The sequence below is a fragment of the Podarcis melisellensis genome (genome assembly GCF_964234715.1).
Source record: "Podarcis melisellensis genome assembly, chromosome: 13".
Taxonomy (NCBI): Eukaryota; Metazoa; Chordata; class Lepidosauria; order Squamata; family Lacertidae; genus Podarcis; species Podarcis melisellensis.
Genome location: NC_138545.1, coordinates 46,482,359 through 46,504,959, shown reverse-complemented (window position 1 = coordinate 46,504,959; position 22,601 = coordinate 46,482,359). Strand labels below are relative to the sequence as shown.

The following is a 22,601-nucleotide window of genomic DNA, read 5'->3' as shown; positions in this document are numbered from 1 at the left end:
GGAAAACTGCCCCAAGAGGTAAAATAAAATGGCAAAGGTAAAGGTACCCCTGCCCGTTCGGGCCAGTCTTGCCAGACTCTAGGGTTGTGCGCTCATCTCACTCTAGAGGCCGGGAGCCAGCACTGTCTGCAGACACTTCCGCGTCATGTGGCCAGCGTGACAAGCTGCATCTGGCAAGCCAGCGCAGCACACAGAACGCCGTTTACCTTCCCGCTGGTAAGCGGTCCCTATTTATTTACTTGCACCCGGAGGTGCTTTCGAACTGCTAGGTTGGCAGGCGCTGGGACCGAACGACAGGAGCGCACCTCGCCGCGGGGATTCGAACCACAAGACCATGCGATCGGCAAGTCCTAGGTGCTGAGGTTTTACCCACAGCACCACCCACGTCCCTAGGAGGTAAAATAATAAATAACAAAATAAAGTAAAACAATTTTTTAAAAAACAAAACCCTGAATAACCAACACAAAACTTCTATCTAGCAAATCTGAATCATACGGGCGTTGTCATGGGAGGGGTGTTTCTAGGATCAAGGCTAAACTGTCAAGCCCCCACCCCACCCCACCCGGCTGCTATTTTCCCATTGCCAGGAGGAGCAAAGTTGTCAGTGCAATGAAAGGAGGCATATTGCTTTAAATTAAATTAAAATAAAATAAGACATGGCATCAATAACATGACTATTATAATATAATATAAAATATAATATAATATAATATAATATATTATATTATTATAATATAACATAACATATAATATAATTTAATATACTAATATACTATACAGTGGTACCTCGGGTTAAGTACTTAATTCGTTCCAGAAGTCCGTTCTTAACCTGAAGCTGTTCTTAACGTGAAGCACCACTTTAGATAATGAGGCCTCCTGCTGCTGCCGCGCCGCCAGAGCACAATTTCTGTTCTCATCCTGAAGCAAAGTTCTTAACCCGAGGCACTATTTCTGGGTTAACAGAGTATATAACCTGAAGCGTATGTAACCTGAGGTCCCACTATAACAATACAATACAATAAATAATATAATATAATATAATATAATATAATATAATATAATATAATATAATATAATATCATATCATATCATATCATATCATATCATATCATATCATATCATATCATATCATATCATATCATATCAGCCAGCCACTGCAAGGACAGGCTACTGGACTAGACGGGCCTTCGACCTGAGGCAGCAGGCTATTCCCCTGTCCTTAACATGAGGCCCTCTTGCGCCGAGGTGCATTGTGGGTGCTGTAGTTCCCCGCCCGCCTGGCGCAGGCTCTCCGCGTGGCGGCGGCACTACAAGCCCCATGCGGCCGCGGGGCGGCGAGGCGGCTCAGGTGAGGAGCGAGAGGCCGGCTTCCCTCAGCCGCGGAGCAGCCAGCCCCGAGGTGGCTTCCATGGGGCCGGCGGCGGGCCGAGGCAGGCGGAGCTGAAAGGGGGCGGAGGAGGGCAGGCGATGCGGAGCCGGGGGCAGCGCGCCGCCCTTCTCTGCCGGAGGCTCGTGGCGGAGGGGAGGAGGCACGTGCACCGGCGCGCCCCGCGTTGCAGCAGCCAGAGCCTTAGCAGCAGAAGCCGCGCCATGACCGAGGAGGCGAAGAAGCGGGCCGCCTGGGCTGCGGTGAACAGCCACGTGCAGGTGGGGAACCTCCTTGGGGCTTCGGCTTTTTGCAAAGTTCACAGCAGGCTGCGGGAGCCGCGCGCGTCTGCTTCCGCCAGAAATGCAGGATCCCGTCTCAAATGTTGGGGGTGTGGATCTGGTACACGTTTCCTCGGCTGGGGTTTTGGAGGACAGCGGTTTGTAGGACTACTGCGAAGAGAGAGAGTGTGTGTGTGTGTATAAATATATACACACACACACACACACACACACGTATGTATATATATATATATATATAGTTGCAGGTTTTGGTGTCCTCGGGTGTCTTTCCCGTGTAAAAGTTGGGGTGTCTAGGCGACCTCGTCGAAATATTCACCCTATAGAATAGTGTGTGTGTGTGTGTGTGTGTGTGTATATATATATATATATATATTTTCATCCTATAGAATTGTTTTTATATATATACTATACTATACTGTGTGTGTGTGTGGTACCTCGGGTTACAGACGCTTCAGGTTACAGACTCCGCTAACCCAGAAATAGTGCTTCAGGTTAAGAACTTTGCTTCAGGATGAGAACAGAAATCGTGCTCCGGTGGCGCGGCAGCAGCGGGAGGCCCCGTTAGCTAAAGTGGTGCTTCAGGTTAAGAACAGGTTTCAGGTTAAGTACGGACCTCCCGAACGAATTAAGTACTTAACCTGAGGTACCACTGTGTGTGTATATGTATATATATATGTTTCATTTTAATACATAACACACAAAAAAGAAATGTAGAAGTAAACAAATATCCATCACCTCCTAGCAACTAAAAAGGAAAGGTAAAAAAGAAAAGAAAAACAACAACAATAATACATTAAATAGTTCTCCTATTTAGGTCGGCAGATCAGAAGGTCGGCAGTTCGAATCCCCACGACGGGGTGAGCTCCCATTGCTCGGTCCCTGCTCCTGCCAACCTAGCAGTTCGAAAGCATGTCAAAGTGCAAGTAGATAAATAGGTACTGCTCCAGCAGGAAGGTAGGACACAGGTGGCGCTGTGGGTTAAAGCCTCAGCGCCTAGGACTTGCCGATCGAAAGGTCGGCGGTTCGAATCCCTGCGGCGGGGTGCGCTCCCGCTGCTCGGTCCCAGCGCCTGCCAACCTAGCAGTTCGAAAGCACCTCCGGGTGCAAGTAGATAAATAGGGACCGCTTACCAGCGGGAAGGTAAACGGCGTTTCCGTGTGCAGCTCTGGCTCGCCAGAGCAGCGATGTCACACTGGCCATGTGACCCGGAAGTGTCTCCGGACAGCGCTGGCCCCTGGCCTCTTAAGTGAGATGGGCGCACATCCCCAGAGTCTGTCAAGACTGGCCCGTACGGGCAGGGGTACCTTTACCTTTACCTTTACCAGCAGGAAGGTAGCGATTCCGAGCCCTGCTCTGGTTCGCCAGAAGCGGCTTAGTCATGCTGGCCACATGACCCGGAAGCTGTACGCCGGCTCCCTCGGCCAATAAAGCAAGATGAGCACTGCAACCCCAGAGTCAGCCATGACTGGACCTAATGGTCAGAGGTCCCTTTACCTTTACCTAGTTCTCACAATACATTTAACATAAAATGACTTTTCTCTATATCCTATAGAATTGTTGAGTTGGAAGGGACTCCGAGGGTCATATGCATGCCCTTGTATTTCACAAAATTTATTCCCATTATGGTTCTGTTTAGTTCAGTTTGTAGAGCTCAAGACTCTGAGCCCCACGTTGGGCGAAAAGATTCCTGCATTGCAGTGGTTGGGCTAGATGACCGTGGGGGGTCCCTTCCAACTTTACACTTCTATGATTCTGTTATTGGAACAAATCAAACAAACAAACAAAACCCTCAAAGCGGTTTATGAAAAGATGCAGCAAGAAAACAGAAAAATCCGCAGCCACGCTTTAAAGAGTTCAACAGTTAAAATGCTGAAACGGATTAAAACACACCTCGGATTTCTAAGTATCTGTGAAAACAAGAGTGTTTTAGAAAGTGCTTTTAAAAGAATGGAGTGACTGAGGGCATTTGCTTGATCTCAGTCTTGTTAATATCCCAGGAATTGTATGTTTGGCTTGGACATAAAGCACTCAAAAGTTTTGTTTGTTCACAGCTAGGAACTTTTGCAATGCTTATTTGCTAAGTGCCGCTGAACTTCATGGGTTACTCTTTCAGGTATTTCGTAATGTTGTTAACATACACACTTGTCACAGGAAATTCAAAATATATACCATACAGACAGTCATCAGAGAAGTAGCAGAATTCTGTATTAAATACAATGGTGAAGTACAACATTTAACTGTACATGTTAGTTTTTAATGTAAGGAAATTAATAAATATGACCTCATACTTTATCCATCTGCTTAGTTTTTAACATAGAAGCGTGCTTTTTAGCTTTTAAATCAAAGCATGTCTTATTTTACTGGGCCATATCTTACATGGGATGTGGGACGCGGGTGGCGCTGTGGGTTAAACCACAGAGCCTAGGACTTGCCGATCAGAAGGTCGGCGGTTCGAATCCCTGCAACAGGGTGAGCTCCCGTTGCTCGGTCCCTGCTCCTGCCCACCTAGCAGTTCGAAAGCACGTCAAAGTGCAAGTAGATAAATAGGTACCACTCCGGCGGGAAGGTAAACGGCATTTCTGTGCGCTGCTCTGGTTTGCCAGAAGCGGCTTAGTCATGCTGGCCACATGACCCGGAAGCTGTATGCCGGCTCCCTCGGCCAGTAAACTGAAATGAGCGCCACAACCCCAGAGTCGGTTACGACTGGACCTAATGGTCAGGGGTCCCTTTACCTTTACCTTATCTTACATGGGATGTCTTTCTGCCTCCTTAAAACTAATACTGTGGTTCAAGGTTTGGGAAACTCTGGAACTCTGTATGTGGCCCTGCTACTCTGTTTGATGGGAGTTGTGAGTCCAACTGTACCTGGAAGTGTACAGGGTCCACACCTGTGCCATAGATTATCAAGTTTTCTAGAAGTTGCCACTTTTTGCCTATGCTAAATACTCTCCAGTAATCTCAAGCCATGTGGTTTCTAAGTTGACTAAGTGAGAACAAAATATTTCTGTCTTTTTTTCTTTAGAATAATCAAGTCCTTGGAATCGGAAGTGGGTCTACAATTGTTCACGCTGTGCAGAAATTGGGTATGTATTTCCGCTATTCTTTTTGTCAGAAATTATGTTTCACTTATTTAAACTTCTAGAGTCTATTCTAAACAAGTGTACCTACCGGTAGTTCTGCTTGCCAAACAGCTAGCCCACTGTGTGGAGTCTGTGTCAGGCCAAGGGCTAGGATATCTCTATCTTGGATGTAATCTTTGTGCAGTGACTCCATGGATTAAATCCAACACATGTAGGCCCAAAACATAGAGTTACTTAGTGGTTTTCATATGTGTAGCACAGTTTTCTTCAGTCTGGTGATCTCCAGAGGCTTGAGTTATTTATTAAATTTGCATACCGCCCTTCATCTGAAGATCACAACGCAAAATAAGAGCACAAAATACATAATAAGATAAACCAATAACTCCACTCCCACAAACACAATTAAAAGGACACCCAGCTCTACCTCTCTTTTAAATCAGAACCAGTGAAGGTCCTGTGTGAGTGCCTGGAGGCGGTTAGAGGATGGATGGCGGCTAACAGATTGAGGTTGAATCCTGACAAGACAGAAGTACTGTTTTTGGGGGACAAGAGGCAAACAGGTGTGGGGGACTCCCTGGTCCTGAATGGGGTAACTGTGCCCCCAAAGGACCAGGTGCACAGCCTGGGAGTCATTTTGGACTCACAGCTGTCCATGGAGGCACAGGTCAATTCTGTGTTCAGGGCAGCTGTCTACCAACTCCATTTGATACGCGGGCTGAGACCCTACCTGCCCACAGACTGTCTTGCCAGAGTGGTGCATGCTCTGGTTATCTCCTGCTTGGACTACTGCAATGCGCTCTACGTGGGGCTACCTTTGAAGGTGACCCAGAAACTACAACTAATCCAGAATGTGGCAGCTAGACTGGTGACTGGGAGCAGCCACCAAGACCATATAACATCGGTCCTGAGAGATCTGCATTGGCTCCCAGTACCGAGCACAATTCGAAGTTTTGGTGCTGACCTTTAAAGCCCTAAACGGCCTCAGTCCTGTATACCTGAAGGAGCGTCTCCACCCCCATCGTTCAGCCCGGACACTGAGGTCCAGCGCTGAGGGCCTTCTGGCGGTTCCCTCATTGTGAGAAGTGAGGTTATCGGGAACCAGGCAGAGGGCCTTCTCAGTAGTGGCACCCAACCTGTGGAACGCCCTCCCATCAGATGTCAAGGAAATAAGCAGCTATCCTATTTTTAAAAGTCATCTGAAGGCAGCCCTGTTTAGGGAAGTTTTTAATATTTAATTCTGTATCGTTTTTAACACTCAATCCGGTCTAGGGAATTGGCCAAGGACCAATAAGTGCAAAGGATTAAGGTCTCAACTACGGATAAGATTCCAGGATGATTATGTTAAACTCTGTAAAGTTTTCGCAATCTTGAAAAGTTATTCAGAATCTAATTTCCAAAGCTGCCTCGAGCTACAGTATCATGTGATAACAGCCCACTCCCCTCTTTAGCACGGTTATCGTAGTATTTTCATGTGAAGCAGTTGACAAGCTGCAAGTTGCACGGTTGTGACTTGAATCAAATCTCTGTGTGGTCTGCTGAGGCCTCTGAGTTGTGCTCCGGGAGAGAAGCCAGTTGAATCTTGTGATATGGTACGCTTCCTGATGTTTCGCTGGTTACTGGAACATGCTAAGAGCTAAATATATGTAGCCTTCAAGGCATGCTTGGAACAGATGTACGATTCTGAGAGGCTGGAGGGCTCATAATTCTGCAGTCCCCCCCCCCCAATGAATGCAGTGCCCTTGTATTGCCCTCATCACAACAGGAAGGGAGCAGGAACCTGCACAATTGGGGCTAAATAGCCGGCAGTCTTAATTCAAGTGGTGCATGGCTTTTCTGCCCAAGCATGCATGGTGCACAGGGACATGGGTGGCGCTGTGGGTTAAACCACAGAGCCTAGGACTTGCCGCTCAGAAGGGCGGCGGTTCGAATCCCCGCAATGGGGTGAGCTCCCGTTGCTCAGTCCCTGCTCCTGCCAACCTAGCAGTTCGAAAGCACCTCAAAGTGCAAGTAGATAAATAGGTACCACTCTGGCGGGAAGGTAAACGGCGTTTCCGTGCGCTGCTCTGGTTTGCCAGAAGCGGCTTAGTCATGCTGGCCACATGACCCGGAAGCTGTCTGCCGGCTCCCTCGGCCAGTAAAGCGAGATGAGCATCGCAACCCCAGAGTCTGTCACGGCTGGACCTAACGGTCAGGGGTTGCTTTACCTTTATGCATGGGAGTAGCCTCCTCTGGCAGGTCCACTTCCTCAGTTCTTTGAAATAAAGCAATACCTCTGGATTGGGATTGGCTGAGCAGGACAGAGCGCTGATTGGCAGAAATATCTCCAGAGCTCCTCTCAAGTTCAAATGGAAGTACAGTGGTACCTTGGGTTACATACGCTTCAGGTTACAGACTCCGCTAACCCAGAAATAGTACCTCAGGTTAAGAACTTTGCTTCAGGATGAGAACAGAAATCGTGCTCCGGCGGCGCGGCAGCAGCAGGAGGCCCCATTAGCTAAAGTGGTGCTTCAGGTTAAGAACAGTTTCAGGTTAAGAACAGACCTCTGGAACAAAATTAAGTACTTAACCCAAGGTACTACTGTATAACATGTATGTGGGACAGGGAAGAGTATGTGGCCTTGGAATTTGGGTGCTCTCTTGTTTTGTTTTGTCCTTGGCAGTGCTGTTCCCCAGTAGCCCTGGTTTGAAGATTCCCAACCATTGCTTTAGCTGAGTAGTGATGAATGTTAACACCAAATGACAATGCTCATGGATGAGAAAAGGGCCATGTTCAGAAGAACAACAATGCTAGCTATTCCATGATAGCTGCTAACCAGAATGGTCAGAAATTTTCTTCTTCTTTGTTACTGGCTGTCCTCCATCAGTTGTATCACCTTCAAGATGGTTTCCTCAATCTGTAGCAAGTAGTTTGAAGAGTCTTTTCTGAACTTGTGAGTAGGGGAGCAGCTTGCAATTTGTTCAAGGTAGGAGCTGTAAAAACTGGTATGTTCAGTACATTTCGCGGCTAATGTGCTGCTAACTGGACATACCTTTTGCTTCATTTGCTGCGCAGAAATGACACGGGTAATTAGACTTTTCATCAGAGATTGAAAGTGGATTTTTTTTCTCCATTCGGCAGAAACCGTAAACTCCACCCGCAATGGGCATTTCCTTCCTGTTTCCTTTTGCAAGCGGAATGCAGCACAATATAGTCGCACCTTGGAAGTTGAACGGAATCGGTTCCAGAAGTACATTTGACTTCCAAAAATAGCACGCAAACCGGAACAGTCACTTCTGGGTTTGCGGCGTTCGGGAGCCAAAATGTTCGAGATCTAAGCTGTTTGAAAACCAAGATATGATTGTAACTGAAAAATAAAGAAATGATTGGACTAGTTTAAGCAGGAATATTTTAATATGGGTGCATGACTCTTTCTGGTCTGAGTACGTATTTAACAAAGCAATTTCCCCCCACAGCTGAGAGAGTGAAGCAAGAGAATCTCAACATAGTCTGTATACCTTCGTCTTTCCAGGTAAAATTTTCCCCTTGTCATCTCCATTTTTTAAAGAGCCAGATCTACTGTTTACATCTTGATCAGCCACTCAGCAGCTACGAGGCTGTTTTCCAGTACGTAAGCAGCTAAATTAAGGTTATTTGTAGGATAGCTTTCTGAACTGATCTCGTGTGGACCCCTATCCCATGAGGACTCCACTTCTAAGTTCCTTACGAAAATCTATATGCCATTACAGAGGTGTTAACAATACCCCTTGTGGTGTCTCGACCATGGGGAAACTCTCTTCCAACAGTGAGTTGTACTTGTAAGTCGTCAAGGCAGCACCTTGGAAAGGCATTGCTAATTTGCCTTGTTTCTTTTTTTCATTAATTGTTTTCTTAATGCTCCTCCCGAGATTAGAGCTCTGAACATGACAGCAGTGCTACTTGCAACCCTGTCCATTTTTGAACTGTGTGCTGAACTCACCTGAGGTCACAGGCTAGCAACGGTTTGTTTCCTAGCAACTAACACCGAATTGCCTTCGTGCCTGGAGTCTGAATTTCCAGATCATTAGACCGTTGGTGCAGTACGGCTACATTCAGCCGGGCATCATAATAATTTTCTTTAATGTTCATTCCCACAATAATGTTCACTTTCCTGTGTGAGTAGGATGTTTGAATGGCCACCTTAGGTGTTCCTTTTGGGACTGGAAGGTGGGGTTTGAGTAAATATCCGAGTTCTATTCATTCAGAAGATCTAGCATTCATTTACATGCTTCGTTATCCTGTTGAAACAGGTAATCTGACAGGTGAGACCTGCATGGTGGCTAAACCCTGGAAAAGTCAGTTTTGAAATGTGGCTGTGTCTCTAGTACAGAGCAGATTTTTTTTTTTGGTTTGTGGTGTATATGGCTGTAGTAAGAATCAACTGACAATATTTGGTTCTCCAACAATATTAAGCAATTTCTTACTGGGAAAGTTAGCCTGTAAAACTACCTTTCAACTGCATTAGGCCTTGATTTTACAAGAGTGTTTCCTGGGGCTGGAGTTACTAGAAGCAACAGGTAGCACCGCACACCCTCCAGATGTTTTTTGGGACTACATTTCCCATCATCCCTGACCACTGGTCCTGTTAGCTAGGGATGATGGGAATTGTAGTCCCAAAACAGGTGGAGGGCCAAGTTTGGCCATTCCTGGATTAGGTGGTGCCCAGGTTGCTTTTGTTAAATATTGCATAGCTGTCAAAAAAGATGTGCTCATAGGGGCATCAACTGTTGCTTATATCACTCAAAATGTACTGCTGGTATGTATGTTTGAGGTATACATGCCACAGTGCATTAATATCAGAGTCCAGCAAATCGTTTTAAGAAATCCCAGCCTTTTCTAATCATCATGGAATATGATCTTGCTTGCATAGGGCGTCAGGCCACACCTAATAAGGACACAGGTTTAGGATTGCAGGCGCCATTCAGTTGTATCGATGTGAACCTTGTGCAACGTTTTTAATGCGAGTATGTTTCATAGTCTGTTGAAATACTAAATGGATGTTCCAAGTCAGACCATTAGTCTACCTAGCTCAGTATAGCCTGCACTGTTTTGGCAGCATCCCTCCAGGGTTTCAGGCAAAGTTACGGCAGATTAAATTTGGGACATTTTGCATGCAACCCATGTGCTCTGCTATTAAGTTTGTGCTGGTTTGACACCAGAGATTACATGTTGCTTCTGAGAGGGCCATTCCGACCTCTTACAGAAGACGATGGATTTTATATCTGCCTGGCTTGTTAAAGAAGAGGAGAACTTGAGGGTGCAAAGGCTTTAACACTCCTTCATTGTGGGAGAAATGAGTCTTTTCTTGGTTGAAAACCCGCTTTCGTTGGATCAAAATAGCATGCTCCTGAAAGATTAACATTCACTCCATTATAGTGCAGTTTCTTAACCACTAATTTGTATTACCGCTGCTAATAAACATGTCGAAATGACTCCGATTTCTGCCCTATAAACTCTGGGAAACAATTTTGGCTTTTTCTTTCCATTTAGGCACGTCAGTTGATTCTGCAGAACGGCTTAACCTTAAGTGACTTGGATCGACACCCTGAGGTAAAAGATTTGGGTTTTTCTTGTGCTCTTCAGCAACTGTTCTGTTCCCATGCAACACTGCTCTTAGTTTTCTCAGTACAGTGGAACCTTGGTTCTCAAACTTAATCCATTCCGGAACTCTGTTTGACTCCCGAAACTGTTCAAAAACCAAGACGCAGCTTCCGATTGACTGCAGGAACTTCCTGCACTCAAACAGAAGCTGCGTTGGACGTTTAGCTTCCAAAAAAGATCGAAAACCGAAACACTTAATTCCGCGCTTTCGGCATCCGGGAGCCGATTTGTTCTTCAGCTAAGCCGTTTGAGAACCAAGGTTTCCACTGTATAAATGATTCTAATGGTTCTAATAATTGCAGATGATACAACGGTGGAACTTCCGCCGGGCTCCGCAGGCTTGCGGAGAGCTGCCAGCAGCCCGAAGCCCGGGGAGTGCGGCGCTGTGCACCCCGGGCTTCGGGCTGCAGGCAGCTATCTGCAAGCCTGTGGAGCCCGGCAGGAACTTCCCCTTCATTTTTGGAGGGGAAGAAGTGTGTCCTATAAAGCGAAAAATACGGTACGTTCAAAGAAGATTGGAAAACATTTATTGAATATATGGGGGCAAGTTGTGTACACCTGAAAATGCTGGCAGCGTTAAGATAAATTCAACAGTGTAAATAATTTTGGATGGATGGAAAACCGATTGGTATAGTTTTTGTAAAACATGCAGAGATATAAGATATGCAAAATGAACCATGGAACGAGAAGGGAAGTCATTGATTTCTTAAGGATGTAAAATGTTTATCTGAAATTGCAAAACAGAAAAATTAATAAAAATCATATTTTTAAAAAATCTCTTTTCTTCCCTGAAGTTGAATGTTGCCATTGATGGTGCCGATGAAGTCGACTTGGACCTTAATCTTATCAAAGGAGGAGGGTAAGAAATAATGCCTAATTATTTTACTTGCAGATGAAAGTACTGAGAACAAGGGTGGAAAGCTCACTGGAAGCTGGTGGACCCTGGAGCTGGTAGGCTGGTGACCAGGCAAGGCTATGGAAAGCAATCGTTTCCCTCCAGCTTTTATTTTTCTAGGCCTGCATTTCAGAAAATGGAAGCACTAGAATACCAGTTGCTGGAAAACTGTAGGAGGCTGATTTGCACAGAAGCAGGGCTGGGCATTCTCAAAACAGAAAAATAATTCTAATCGGCTTGCCAAATTGCCAAGGCCTTGGGGTCCCAGACATTTTGGGAGTATTTATATCGGATGCCTACTAATTTCTATGCCCATATTGGCTGGATTGCCTATACAGATGCAGGTGGAGATTTAAAAAATGAATGAACAGACAGGAAAAATGCCGGGGGGGGGGCGTTTGCTATGGTAATGTGTTTTTCTGCCTGGAGGTGAGTGAGAGAGCCCTTCAGGCCACAGCAATAATTTTGGCTTGGGGTAATTATTATTATTATTATTATTATTATTATTATTATTATTTATTTGTACCCCGCCCATCTGGCTGGGTTTCCCCAGCCACTCTGGGCGGCTTCCACAAAGACCAAAAATAAACTAAGATGTCACACATTAAAAGCTTCCCTAAACAGGGCTGCCTTAAGATGTCTTCTGAATGTCAGGTAGTTGTTTATCTCTTTGACATATGATGGGAGGGCGTTCCACAGGGCAGGTGCCACTACTGAGAAGGCCCTCTGCCTGGTTCCCTGTAGCTTTGTTTCTCGCAATGAGGGAACTGCCAGAAGGCCCTCGGCGCTGGACCTCAGTGTCCAGGCTGAATGATGGGGGTGGAGACGCTCCTTCAGGTATACTGAGCCGAGGCCATTTAGGGCTTTCAAGGTCAACACCAACACTTTGAATTGTGCTCGGAAACGTACTGGGAGCCAATGCAGATCTCTCAGACCAATGTTATATGGTCTCAGCGGCCGCTCCCAATCACCAGTCTAGCTGCCGCATTCTGGATTAGTTGTAGTTTCCAGGTCACCTTCAAAGGTAGACCCGCGTAGAGCGCATTGCAGTAGTCCAAGCGGGAGATAACTAGAGCATGCACCACTCTGGTGAGACTGGGGTTGGCTGAGCAGTGGAAAGAGCTGATCGACAGATATGGCTGCAGCAGTTATAATGGAAGACTAGGGAGTGCTCAGGGAGAGCACGAAATAGTATGGTTTTCTTGGCGGGGTGTATACTTGGGGGAATTTTGCGATGGGGCAGTGCCCCAGTTGTCCTAAGCCATGGATACGACCCAATTGCCTTCTAAATCTGGCCCACGGACGGTCCAGGAATCAGCATGTTTTTACATGAGTAGAATGTGTGCTTTTATTTAAAATGCATCTCTGGGTTATTTGTGGGGCATAGGAATTCGTTCAATTTCCCCCAAAAAATATAGTCCGCCCCCCCAACGTCTTGAGGGACAGTGGACCGGCCCCTGGCTGAAAAAGTTTGCTGACCCCTGTCCTAAGCTGACCAGCCTCCACTGTCCTGGATTAAATAGCTGCATTGATATCCAGGGCTCCAAGATTCTATAGATAGACTTCCTTCCTAAGCCCTCAGTTGCTAAATCCTTAGCTGACTTCTGATCAGTCTGGGCAACAGGGTTAATATTCTGCTGTCTTTCCTCCTCCAGGGGCTGCCTGACTCAGGAGAAGATTGTCGCTGGCTATGCGAAAAGCTTCATTGTCATTGCTGATTATAGGTAAAATACGCTGTTTGGTGCTTTTTCCAGAAGAGAGAGGGAGCTGTATTCAGTCCTAACATACCTGAAAGACTATCTCACTCAATTGACCATTGCATATTGCAGAAGACCTCCCGAAAGTTTATCAATAAGGCCCATTCGGTAACATATTGGAATTGGGGATGTTAGTGTTGTGACGCCTACCCTTTTGTATAGGTCAAGGTAAAGGGACCCCTGACCATTAGGTCCAGTCGTGGCCGACTGGGGTTGCGGCGCTCATCTTGCTTTCTTGGCCGAGGGAGCCAGTGTACAGCTTCCGGGTCATGTGGCCAGCATGACTAAGCCGCTTCTGGCGAACCAGAGCAGGGCACGGAAACGCCGTTTACCTTCCCACCAGAGTGGTACCTATTTATCTACTTGCACTTTGACGTGCTTTCAAACTGCTAGGTTGGCAGGAGCTGGGACCGAGCAACGGGAGCTCACCCTGTCACAGGGATTCGAACCACTGACCTTTCAATCAGCAAGTCCTAGGCTCAGTGGTTTAACCCACAGCGCCACCCGCGTCCCACCCTTTTGTATACCATCCCATTAAATATTATAGGGGCACTGTCTCCTGTCCCTTCTGCACTGTACTTTTAAAGCAGTGTCATACCACTTTAAGAAGTCATGGCTACACACACACACACACCATAAAAAAGGAACCCTGGGAATTGTAGTTTAAGGGCACTGAGAGTTTTTTTAAAAAAATATTCATTTATTCATTTTCATTCATTACATACATCTCAAATTCTTAACGTTTACTATATATTCTTCCCCTCGAAGACTTCCCCCAACTTGCATTCCTGGTTTGTTTCTATTTTCATCCGCTTTGCTATCTCTCAACAGAAAAGGTTATTAATGACATAACATCAAACCTATAAATGTAAAAATAAAATTAACTACATCCTCTTATTTCACTATCTTCTAAACATTTCCTGATGCTAATAATGTGAATGCTTATTTAAATCTTGCCAACAAGTCTATTGCCTTTCTTTGTTTCTGAAAATATACCGTATTTTTTGCTCTATAAGATTCTCTTTTTCCCTCCTAAAAAGTAAGGGGAAATGTGTGTGCGCCTTATGGAGCGAATGCAGGCTGCGCAGCTATCCCAGAAGCCAGAATAGCAAGAGGGATCGCTGCTTTCACCTCTTGCTCTTCTGGCTTCTGAGATTCTGAATTTTTTTCTTCTTGTTTTCCTCCTCCAAAAACTAGGTGCGTCTTGTGGTCTGGTGCGTCTTATAGAGCGAAAAATACGGTAATATGAATGGTTCCCAATCTTTTTCAAAGTCTCTGTTGTCTTTTCCTCTTAGTCTTTCTGTCATTTTTGCCAGTTCTGCATAGAAGGGCACTGAGAGTTTTAGAGAGAGCCCTATTCCCTTCGCAGAGCTACAATTCCCCGAGTGGTTCATCAATCAGTCCCTCTTCTCAGGAAACTCTGTCTTGCTGCAACCATCTACAAAAGAAGTGTGCATTTGTACAATGTGTTAATTCCGGTTTTGCTTTTAAACAATGTCCCTGTAGGAAAAAGTCTGAAAGCCTTGGAGAGCAGTGGAAGAAAGGTATTCCTATTGAAGTCATCCCAATGGCTTATGTTCCAATTTCCAAGGCTCTGGCCAAGAGGTTTGGGGGTGTTGCTGAGCTGAGGATGGCTGTGAATAAGGCGGTAAGTGTTGATTGCTGGGCAAAAGTGCACCTTCTAGAAGGTATAGAATTTATTTCAGCTTGGACCTGTATAATTTTTCTCTTTGATCACCTTGTATAATTGTTGCTTGAGACAGTATCACCCTAGAGGTAATACTGTGCTAGCAATATGCTTTACTGAGTATCTTTCATTGTCCAATTCTTTTTTTTTTTTTCAAAAAAAATTACTGATTTTCACAAAATTAAAAACACACTAACAAATAAACAGACAAACATAAATCATAACCTTATTAAAACTAATCTTCTTAACATTTTTAAGTGACTTCCTTGTATCCCCCAGTTGAATTTCAGTGCATATCATTTTAATGGTTTTCCAAATCAAAGTTCTTATAATCTTAACTTAATCACTTAACATCAGTCTTTCTTCCCAATTCAGCATTAAACATAATAATTCATCACAAGCCTAACTGGTAATTGCTAGCTTTTTCCAATTAATTTAACGTAATGTATTTAACTAAATAGTCATTAAATTTCGTCCATTCTTCCTGGTACTCCTCCTTGTTCTCGTCGCAGACTCTTCTGGTCAGGTCAGCTAGCTCCGAAAAGTCCATCACCTTCATCTCCCATTCTTCCACAGTTGGTACTTCTTGCATTTTCCACTTCTTAGCTAGTAAAATTCGAGCAGCTGTTGTGGCATACAAAAATAATTTAACATCTTTCTTGGGCAATTCCAAACCTGTTATTCCAAGAAGAAAGGCCTCTGGTTTCTTTATAAATGTATATTTCAACATTTTTTTCAATTCATTATAAATCTTTTCCCAGAAGTCTTTCACCTTGGGGCAGGCCCACCACATACACATGATAAAAAGTTCCTTCTTTTTCTTTACAGTTCCAACATAGATTATCACAGTTATGATAAATCTTTACTAATTTAACAGGAGTCAAATACCATCTATATATCATTTTCATTGTATTTTCCTTTAACATTGTACATGCAGTGAACTTGACTCCTCTTTTCCACAATCTTTCCCAATCCTCAAACATTATGTTATGACATCGTCCAATTCTAGGTATCATCACATTGTTGAATCTGTTTGGCAGTATGCATCCAGGGGGTAAACAGTATAACACACATTCGCCCCCATTTGTGCTTTGATTTGCATTAAATTAGGGAGTCATTATCACATGTGAATATGGTGTCTTGTCTTTCAGTCCAGCAGTCCATAATTCCATATATGATGATTCAGTTTTAGAGTGCTTAAGTTTTCACTTGGAAGTTGGGGTTTGTTTTCTTTCTGTTTCACCCGTTTTGATTTTTGTTTCTTAAAAAACGAATCTCTACCTATTCTCTTCTCTGCTAGGGCCCAGTCGTGACTGACAATGGGAACTTCTTATTGGACTGGAAATTTGATAAAGTCCATAACTGGCGTGAAGCGAATGTGGCGATCAAGATGATACCAGGTTGGTAGTCTTGCAACAGAAGCATATTTCATGAGGTTTTTTTTTAAAAAAAATCCCTTGTAGCTGGCGTATTAACAGATGTACAACTGTGGAACTAAAAATTCTAAAAAGTTATTAATTAGTGAGTCCAGTCCTCTTCTTTCTAAATGCGGGAAAATATATGCCTAATGCCTGAATAACACAAGAGTAGAATTAAGTGTTTTGGAAATTATTTTTGCCCCTGACTGTACATCGTCTTAGTACAGTGATAAATATGAATTCTTAGAAAATATTTCTTTTACCGAAAGCCTAGTGGAGGTGTTAATGCTGTATTTGCAACTGTTAGACAGCAGGTGGCGCCATTGGTGTTGATTGCTCTATATGTGGTTATCTCAGATCTCCTGTGTTAAGATATATTGTAGCATCATTTATTTTATTATACTTTTTGTGACTTTATTAAGAGTTTCAAAACGAATATTTTGTAAATACAGTAACAGGAAAAACAAACTTGAGGTGTAGGACAGTGGCATATGTTGATAACTTTGTTCTACCATGAGATAAATTAGTGGTTCTCAAACTTATTTTTCTGCGCCACACTTCCAGGAAAAAAATTTGCTCCTGCCACACCATTTATTATTATTATTATTGATAGGAAATACATTGGAGAACAGAAAGAAGCAGCTCCTAGCAGTGCTTGCTTCATAACATAGAATGTGACTGCTTTATAATATGAAGACGAGTCATCCAGAAAGTGTAAAACATAAATCATTCCCAAAATCTAATTATGAATGAGCCTTTTACATATATCTAAGTATGTATATGCACCTTAAGTGTGTATGCAAACTCAACAAATGTTGTGAGCTCGCAGTATCGCCTGATGCTCATTCCCTCATTTTGAAAAGATATCTATCTATATTCTGCAAATAATAAAAAATATTTTGACGCTGTGCTACAATATACTGCACTGAAATGTTTTAAATGTTCCTGTTTTTTATTATTAATTTTTATTGAAGTTTTTATCTCTGCAAAATAACTGAAAGAAACGTTTACACATATGTACATGTTAGTAACACAAAGCATCTCACCACCTCACACAAACCCCACCCCCATTGGTTCGACATAACTCGAAATGTGAGTTAAAATCTGACTTGCTTCCATCGTTGCTTGACCTAGATTCTATAACTTATCATTACAGTTGAGTTGTTCTATTGCATTTGACAAATATTCTGTTTTTACTAGCATTTGTAACCTTTCCCCCTTACAAACTTTCTTCTTTGCATATCAATATTTCTGTACCGGAGCAGTGTTTTTTCGTATATTCATTCACACAGCTCCATTCTTTTATCAAATTTTGATTTGTTTGACCTCTGATAGCTGCCGTCATTTTGGCCAATTCAACAAAACACCCACAATAATAGATTGGTAAATCAAACTTATTGAATTGGTTAAATGTTCCTTTGGTTGTTCTTGAATCTTCCTGCCACGCTTGCCACCCTCTCCTCCCACACCCTTTGAGAACCACCGATATAAAAGTTCAGTTTGATAAACCAGCATTTAGCAAAACGTGCATTTCTGGTCTCTCTTTAATTTTATCTTTTTTAATTAAAATATAAACAGGCCCAAAGATAGCACAGGTCAGAAATTCATTCTGCCCCAAGTGGGGTGAAATTACAAACCTATGACTTGTATCTTACAAGTCCAGTATTTCAGCGGTTATTAATACTTCTGGGCCAGCCAATTGAATATAATGAATGGGAAAGACTATGGACAAAAAATATAAATTTTACAGCATGTTACCTAATATGAGAGAACTATATGAAAATGCATCACAGGTGGTACCTGGCACCAGAAAGGCTGGCAAAAATGAATAAAACATATAATAATAAGTGCTGGAGAAGCAAGATACAAAAAGGAACCTTCTACCGTATTTGGTGGACATGCCCCAAAATTGGGAAATTTTGGAGCATGATCCACGAAGAAATAAAGAAAATATTAAGAATATCATATAGTAAAAGGCCAGAGGCATTCCTTTTAGGAATTTTAAATGACGATATTCCAAAAGACAAAACTAAATTTTTCTTATACGCAGTGTCTGCAGCAAGAATCCTGGTGGCTAAGTACAGTGGTGCCTCGCAAGACGAAATTAATCCGTTCCGCGAGTCTCTTCGTCTTGCGGTTTTTTCATCTTGCGAAGCACGGCTATTAGCGACTATTAGCGGCTTTAAGAAAAAGGAAACAAACTCGCAAGAACTCGCAAGACATTTCGTCTTGCGAAGCAAGCCCATAGGGAAATTCGTCTTGCGGAACAACTCAAAAAACGGAAAACCCTTTCGTCTAGCGAGTTTTTCGTCTTGCAAGGCATTCGTCTTGTGAGGTACCACTGTACTGGAAAGGGAATCAGTTACCCACTAGGGGAGAGTGGCTATGTAAGGTTTCAGAATACTTAGAATTAGCCAAATTGACAGACATAATAAGACAAAAACCAAAATGTGAAGTAAAAAAGCAATGGGAGTGCCTAAATGAACACCTCAAAAGTCAAGGTTTGAGGACAGAAATCTGGCTGAGTCTAGAATAACCTTGTGAAGTGAAAGGATAAGGAAGGGGGATTTATATCTAGATGCTAGGATAGAGATGATAAAGAAAACAAGAAGACACAATGAGACATAAAGGAGGTGCTGTGGGATTGGTGGAAGTCAATATCTTGTTGTTGTTTTAGTGTTTATAATATTAACTTGTAAGATATGGATCTTTATTTTGTTTTTGTTGTTGTTGCTTTCTTTAGTTTTCGAATGTTGATTTTTGTGTGTTGTGTATTGTTATTTTTAGATATCTTTCGTGTTGTTGTTGTGTGGAAAATACTAATAAAATTTATTTTTTAAAAAAATACTTCTATTGCATTCAGACGTGATTTTGCTTTTTTGTTCTAGGGGTGGTGGAAACAGGCCTGTTTATCGACATGGCGGAACGGGTTTACTTTGGCATGGAAGATGGTTCTGTCAGCGTCCGGGAGAAGCCAGTCCACTGACCGCCACCCAGCCCCCAAATCTACTCTGCCTTCAGCCCATTGCATACAGTTTTATCACTTTGGTGCCAATTTGACATCTTGCCTTAAATCCTGTCCCGATCTTGGTGAATGTAACCAAAGGTCCAGCAGATCTCACTAATACTGGAAATGAATGTTGTTTTAAATTATATTTTTTTCTATTTTTTCATGTAAATCATTTTGAGCATTTTAAACCTTTTTTTTTCACTTTGGTTTTTATACAAAACATTTTACCAAAAAGGATATTTTATACAGTACTTGAACCATCGGGTTGCTCGAGGTGTGTCTAGCAGGGGGAGAAAATAGAAGTTGCATTTCATGGTATTTGCATAAACATCCCCCCCAAAAAAATGCATTGACGCAGGAGGGTTGTCCCCAGTTGGTACTCACAGATGCCTTATTAGAATCTTTTTCGGTTCTCTGATTTATGCCTTTCAATAATTTTTACCATAACTGTTTTTAACAGGGAATGTTTAGTCTTAGTATAGATAATTTGCTGATAATTTGTGCAGCTGGCCTCCATGGAATTTGTACGGCATGGGATCAGCCACGATGCCCATTCCACGCAAAGAATTCATATCTTTAAAATAATATATGAAATAATAAAATAATATACTTCGGAAATGTTCCAGGACCCCCCCCCCAACTTCCCCAATAATGGATGGCTGAAATTCGAGGCTGCCTAGCCATCCGTACAGGTGAAGATGCACTGGGTTAATGCCCAGTTTAACAATTTTGGGCCCAGTGGGAGTTTCAAAGAGTTCCTGGCCCTCCCTTTGCACGACGACATTTTCACAGAATGCTGCTTCGAAACACGTCCAAAGAACGAGCCTTACTGGAAGGATTGTATTAATGTAGCAAGAGCAGGGCACTTTTTTAAAAACAAAAAACCTGTTGTCTCTCATCTCTTAAGTGCTTTGCATGATAACCGTGTCAGAAATGTACGACTCGTCGTTTTTGTTTTAGGCACTGAAATTAAAGAGCTGTAACGCCAGCCATTTGTGTGTTCGGGTTTGTTCTTAAACACCTTTCTGATCTGTCCTTTGGTCCCCGGATTGGGCCAAAGTGCCTCGTGCTGCCCTGCCACAGATTGTCATGCAAGATTGGATCCTGACGCTTAGCAGGATCCAATCCTGTGCCCTGTTGCTTCAGGGAAACAACATCAAACCTAGCGTTACGTAAAATACATTCAACAAACCCACAAAATGTAACTGCCTGTGCATTCACATAAACAATGCTCTTCTGTATTTATCACAGTATCAGATATTTCTCTTCCACATAATCAACACATAAAGTACAACAAAGTAAATGGAAATCCCAATAGATCAGTTCATTCAGAGAGTCCAAATATTTGCTAGTTTCTGTTCCACGTATGTCTTCGTATGTTCATAAAATCCAAATGGGAGCTTGCTGCAGTTCCACAGAATCTTGACAAGGATTTCCAGAATAATGCCTTGTTTCGCGCTCCTGGGCTTCATCAGTTGTTTCTGCAGAAACCACCATGTCATACCGTAATTTTCGCTCCATAGGGCGCACCCGACCATAGGACACACCTTGTTTTAGATTGGAAGAACAAGGGAAAAAAATTCTCCCCCTCTCTGCTCAGCGCCCCTTCAGCGAAGCGGCAGGAGAAACGGAGCCCCTTCCATTTCTCCTCCCGCTTCGCTGAAGGGGTGCTGCGCAGCTCTCCCTCTCTGCTGAAGACAGGAGAGTCTTGCTCTCCTGGCTTCAGCAAAAGGAACCCGAAGCCTCCTGCTCCTGCTGCGCTCCGAAAGCTTCAGGCGGCTATCCCTGAAGCCTGGAGAGCGAGAGGGGTCGGTGCGCACCAACCCCTCTCGCTCTCCAGGCTTCAGGGAAAGCAACGCAAAGCCTCCAGAGCGCAGAGGGAGCGCTCCCTCTGCGCTTCGGAGGTTTCGCGTTGCTATCGCTGAAGCCAAGGAGCCTTCATTCGCTCCATAGGACGCACACACCTCTCCCCTTAATTTTTGAGGGGGAAAAGTGCGTCCTATAGAACGAAAAATACGGTAAGTCCCATTATCTTGATATACTACACACAAACATGTACAACTGATGAAGGTAAACAGTGTTTCCATGCGCTGCTCTGGTTTGCCAGAAGCGGCCTAGTCATGCTGGCCACATGACCCGGAAGCTGTACGCCGGCTCCCTCAGCCAATAAAGAGAGATGAGCGCCGCAACCCCAGAGTCGGTCACGACTGGACCTAATGGTCGGGGTCCCTTTACCTTTCCCCCCTGGGTTATCTCAGCCTGGCTCCTGACGCTTGGATAATCTCAAAAGACCACGAGAGGGAGCTCCAAGCTAACGGAGTCCAAAATCCTGCAACAGTTTAGTGATGGAGCAGATCATTTCATTCTCCACATTCTCGTTTTAAGGAAATGGAGAGATGCTCCTGCAGAGTGATGCCGTTTGAAATGAAAACTCGCAGCTGGTCCTCCTCTTCCCAAAGCTTGCTAATCTGAATTACCACAAATGCAGAGTAATAATGCTTTTGAAAAACATAACACAGTTTTTCATTTGAATTTATGTTGAAAGGTAATTCACCTCCTGGCAAATAGAAGGGGAAGAAATGGAGGCAGTGAGAGATTTTACTTTCTTGGGCTCCATGCACTGCAGATGGTGACAGCAGTCACGAAATTATAAGACGCCTGCTTCTTGGGAGAAAAGCAATGACAAACCTAGACAGCATCTTAAAAAGCAGAGACATCACCTTGCCAACAAGATTCGTATAGTTAAAGCTATGGTTTTCCCAGTAGTGATGTATGGAAGTGAGAGCTGGACCATAAAGAAGGCTGATCACCGAAGAATGGATGCTTTTGAATTATGGTGCTGGAGGAGACTCTTGAGAGTCCCATGGACTGCAAGAAAATCAAACCTATCAATTCTTAAGGAAATCAGCCCTGAGTGCTCACTGGAAGGACAGATCCTGAAGCTGAGGCTCCAATACTTTGGCCACCTTGTGAGAAGAGAAGACTCCCTAGAAAAGACCCTGATGTTGGGAAAGATTGAGGGCACAAGGAGAAGGGGACGACAGAGGACGAAACTCCGTCTCATTGGTATTGCCTGAAGTCGTGCTTTTACTATCTCCCTCTTAACAAACTCCCAGCCATCATGAACTCCCTTTCCTTTTAGTATTACTGTCCATGGGATCTCACCCAGCACTTCCCTAAGTTTTATGAAGTCGGCTTTCTTAAAGTCAAGAAATTGAGTCCTAGTATGCTTGGCTGCTCCTTTCCGCTGTATAGTAAACTTCAGAAGAGCATGATCACTCACGCCTAATGATCCTTCCACTTCTACCGCACTAACCAGGTCATCAACATTGGTTAGGACCAGATCTAAAATGGCTGTTCCTCTTGTTGCTTCTCCCACTTTCTGGACAATGAAGTTGTCTGCAAGGCCAGTGAGGAATCTGTTTGACCTTATGCTCTTGGCTGAATTTGACATCCAACAAATATCCGG

At 43.7% G+C, this 22,601-nt stretch overlaps 1 protein-coding gene across 1 annotated transcript; it reads left to right on the top strand.

The window, feature by feature from the left end:
- The first annotated feature begins 1,372 nt into the window (after positions 1-1,372).
- RPIA (ribose 5-phosphate isomerase A) lies at positions 1,373-20,120 on the top strand. Its single transcript, XM_081884411.1, has 9 exons — positions 1,373-1,647; positions 4,691-4,751; positions 8,202-8,257; positions 10,255-10,314; positions 11,160-11,224; positions 12,916-12,984; positions 14,524-14,665; positions 16,005-16,104; positions 19,011-20,120. Exons 1-9 carry the CDS (start codon positions 1,468-1,470, stop codon positions 19,106-19,108), a joined length of 831 nt encoding a protein of 276 aa, XP_081740537.1. The 5' UTR covers positions 1,373-1,467; the 3' UTR covers positions 19,109-20,120.
- The last annotated feature ends 2,481 nt before the right edge of the window (positions 20,121-22,601 follow it).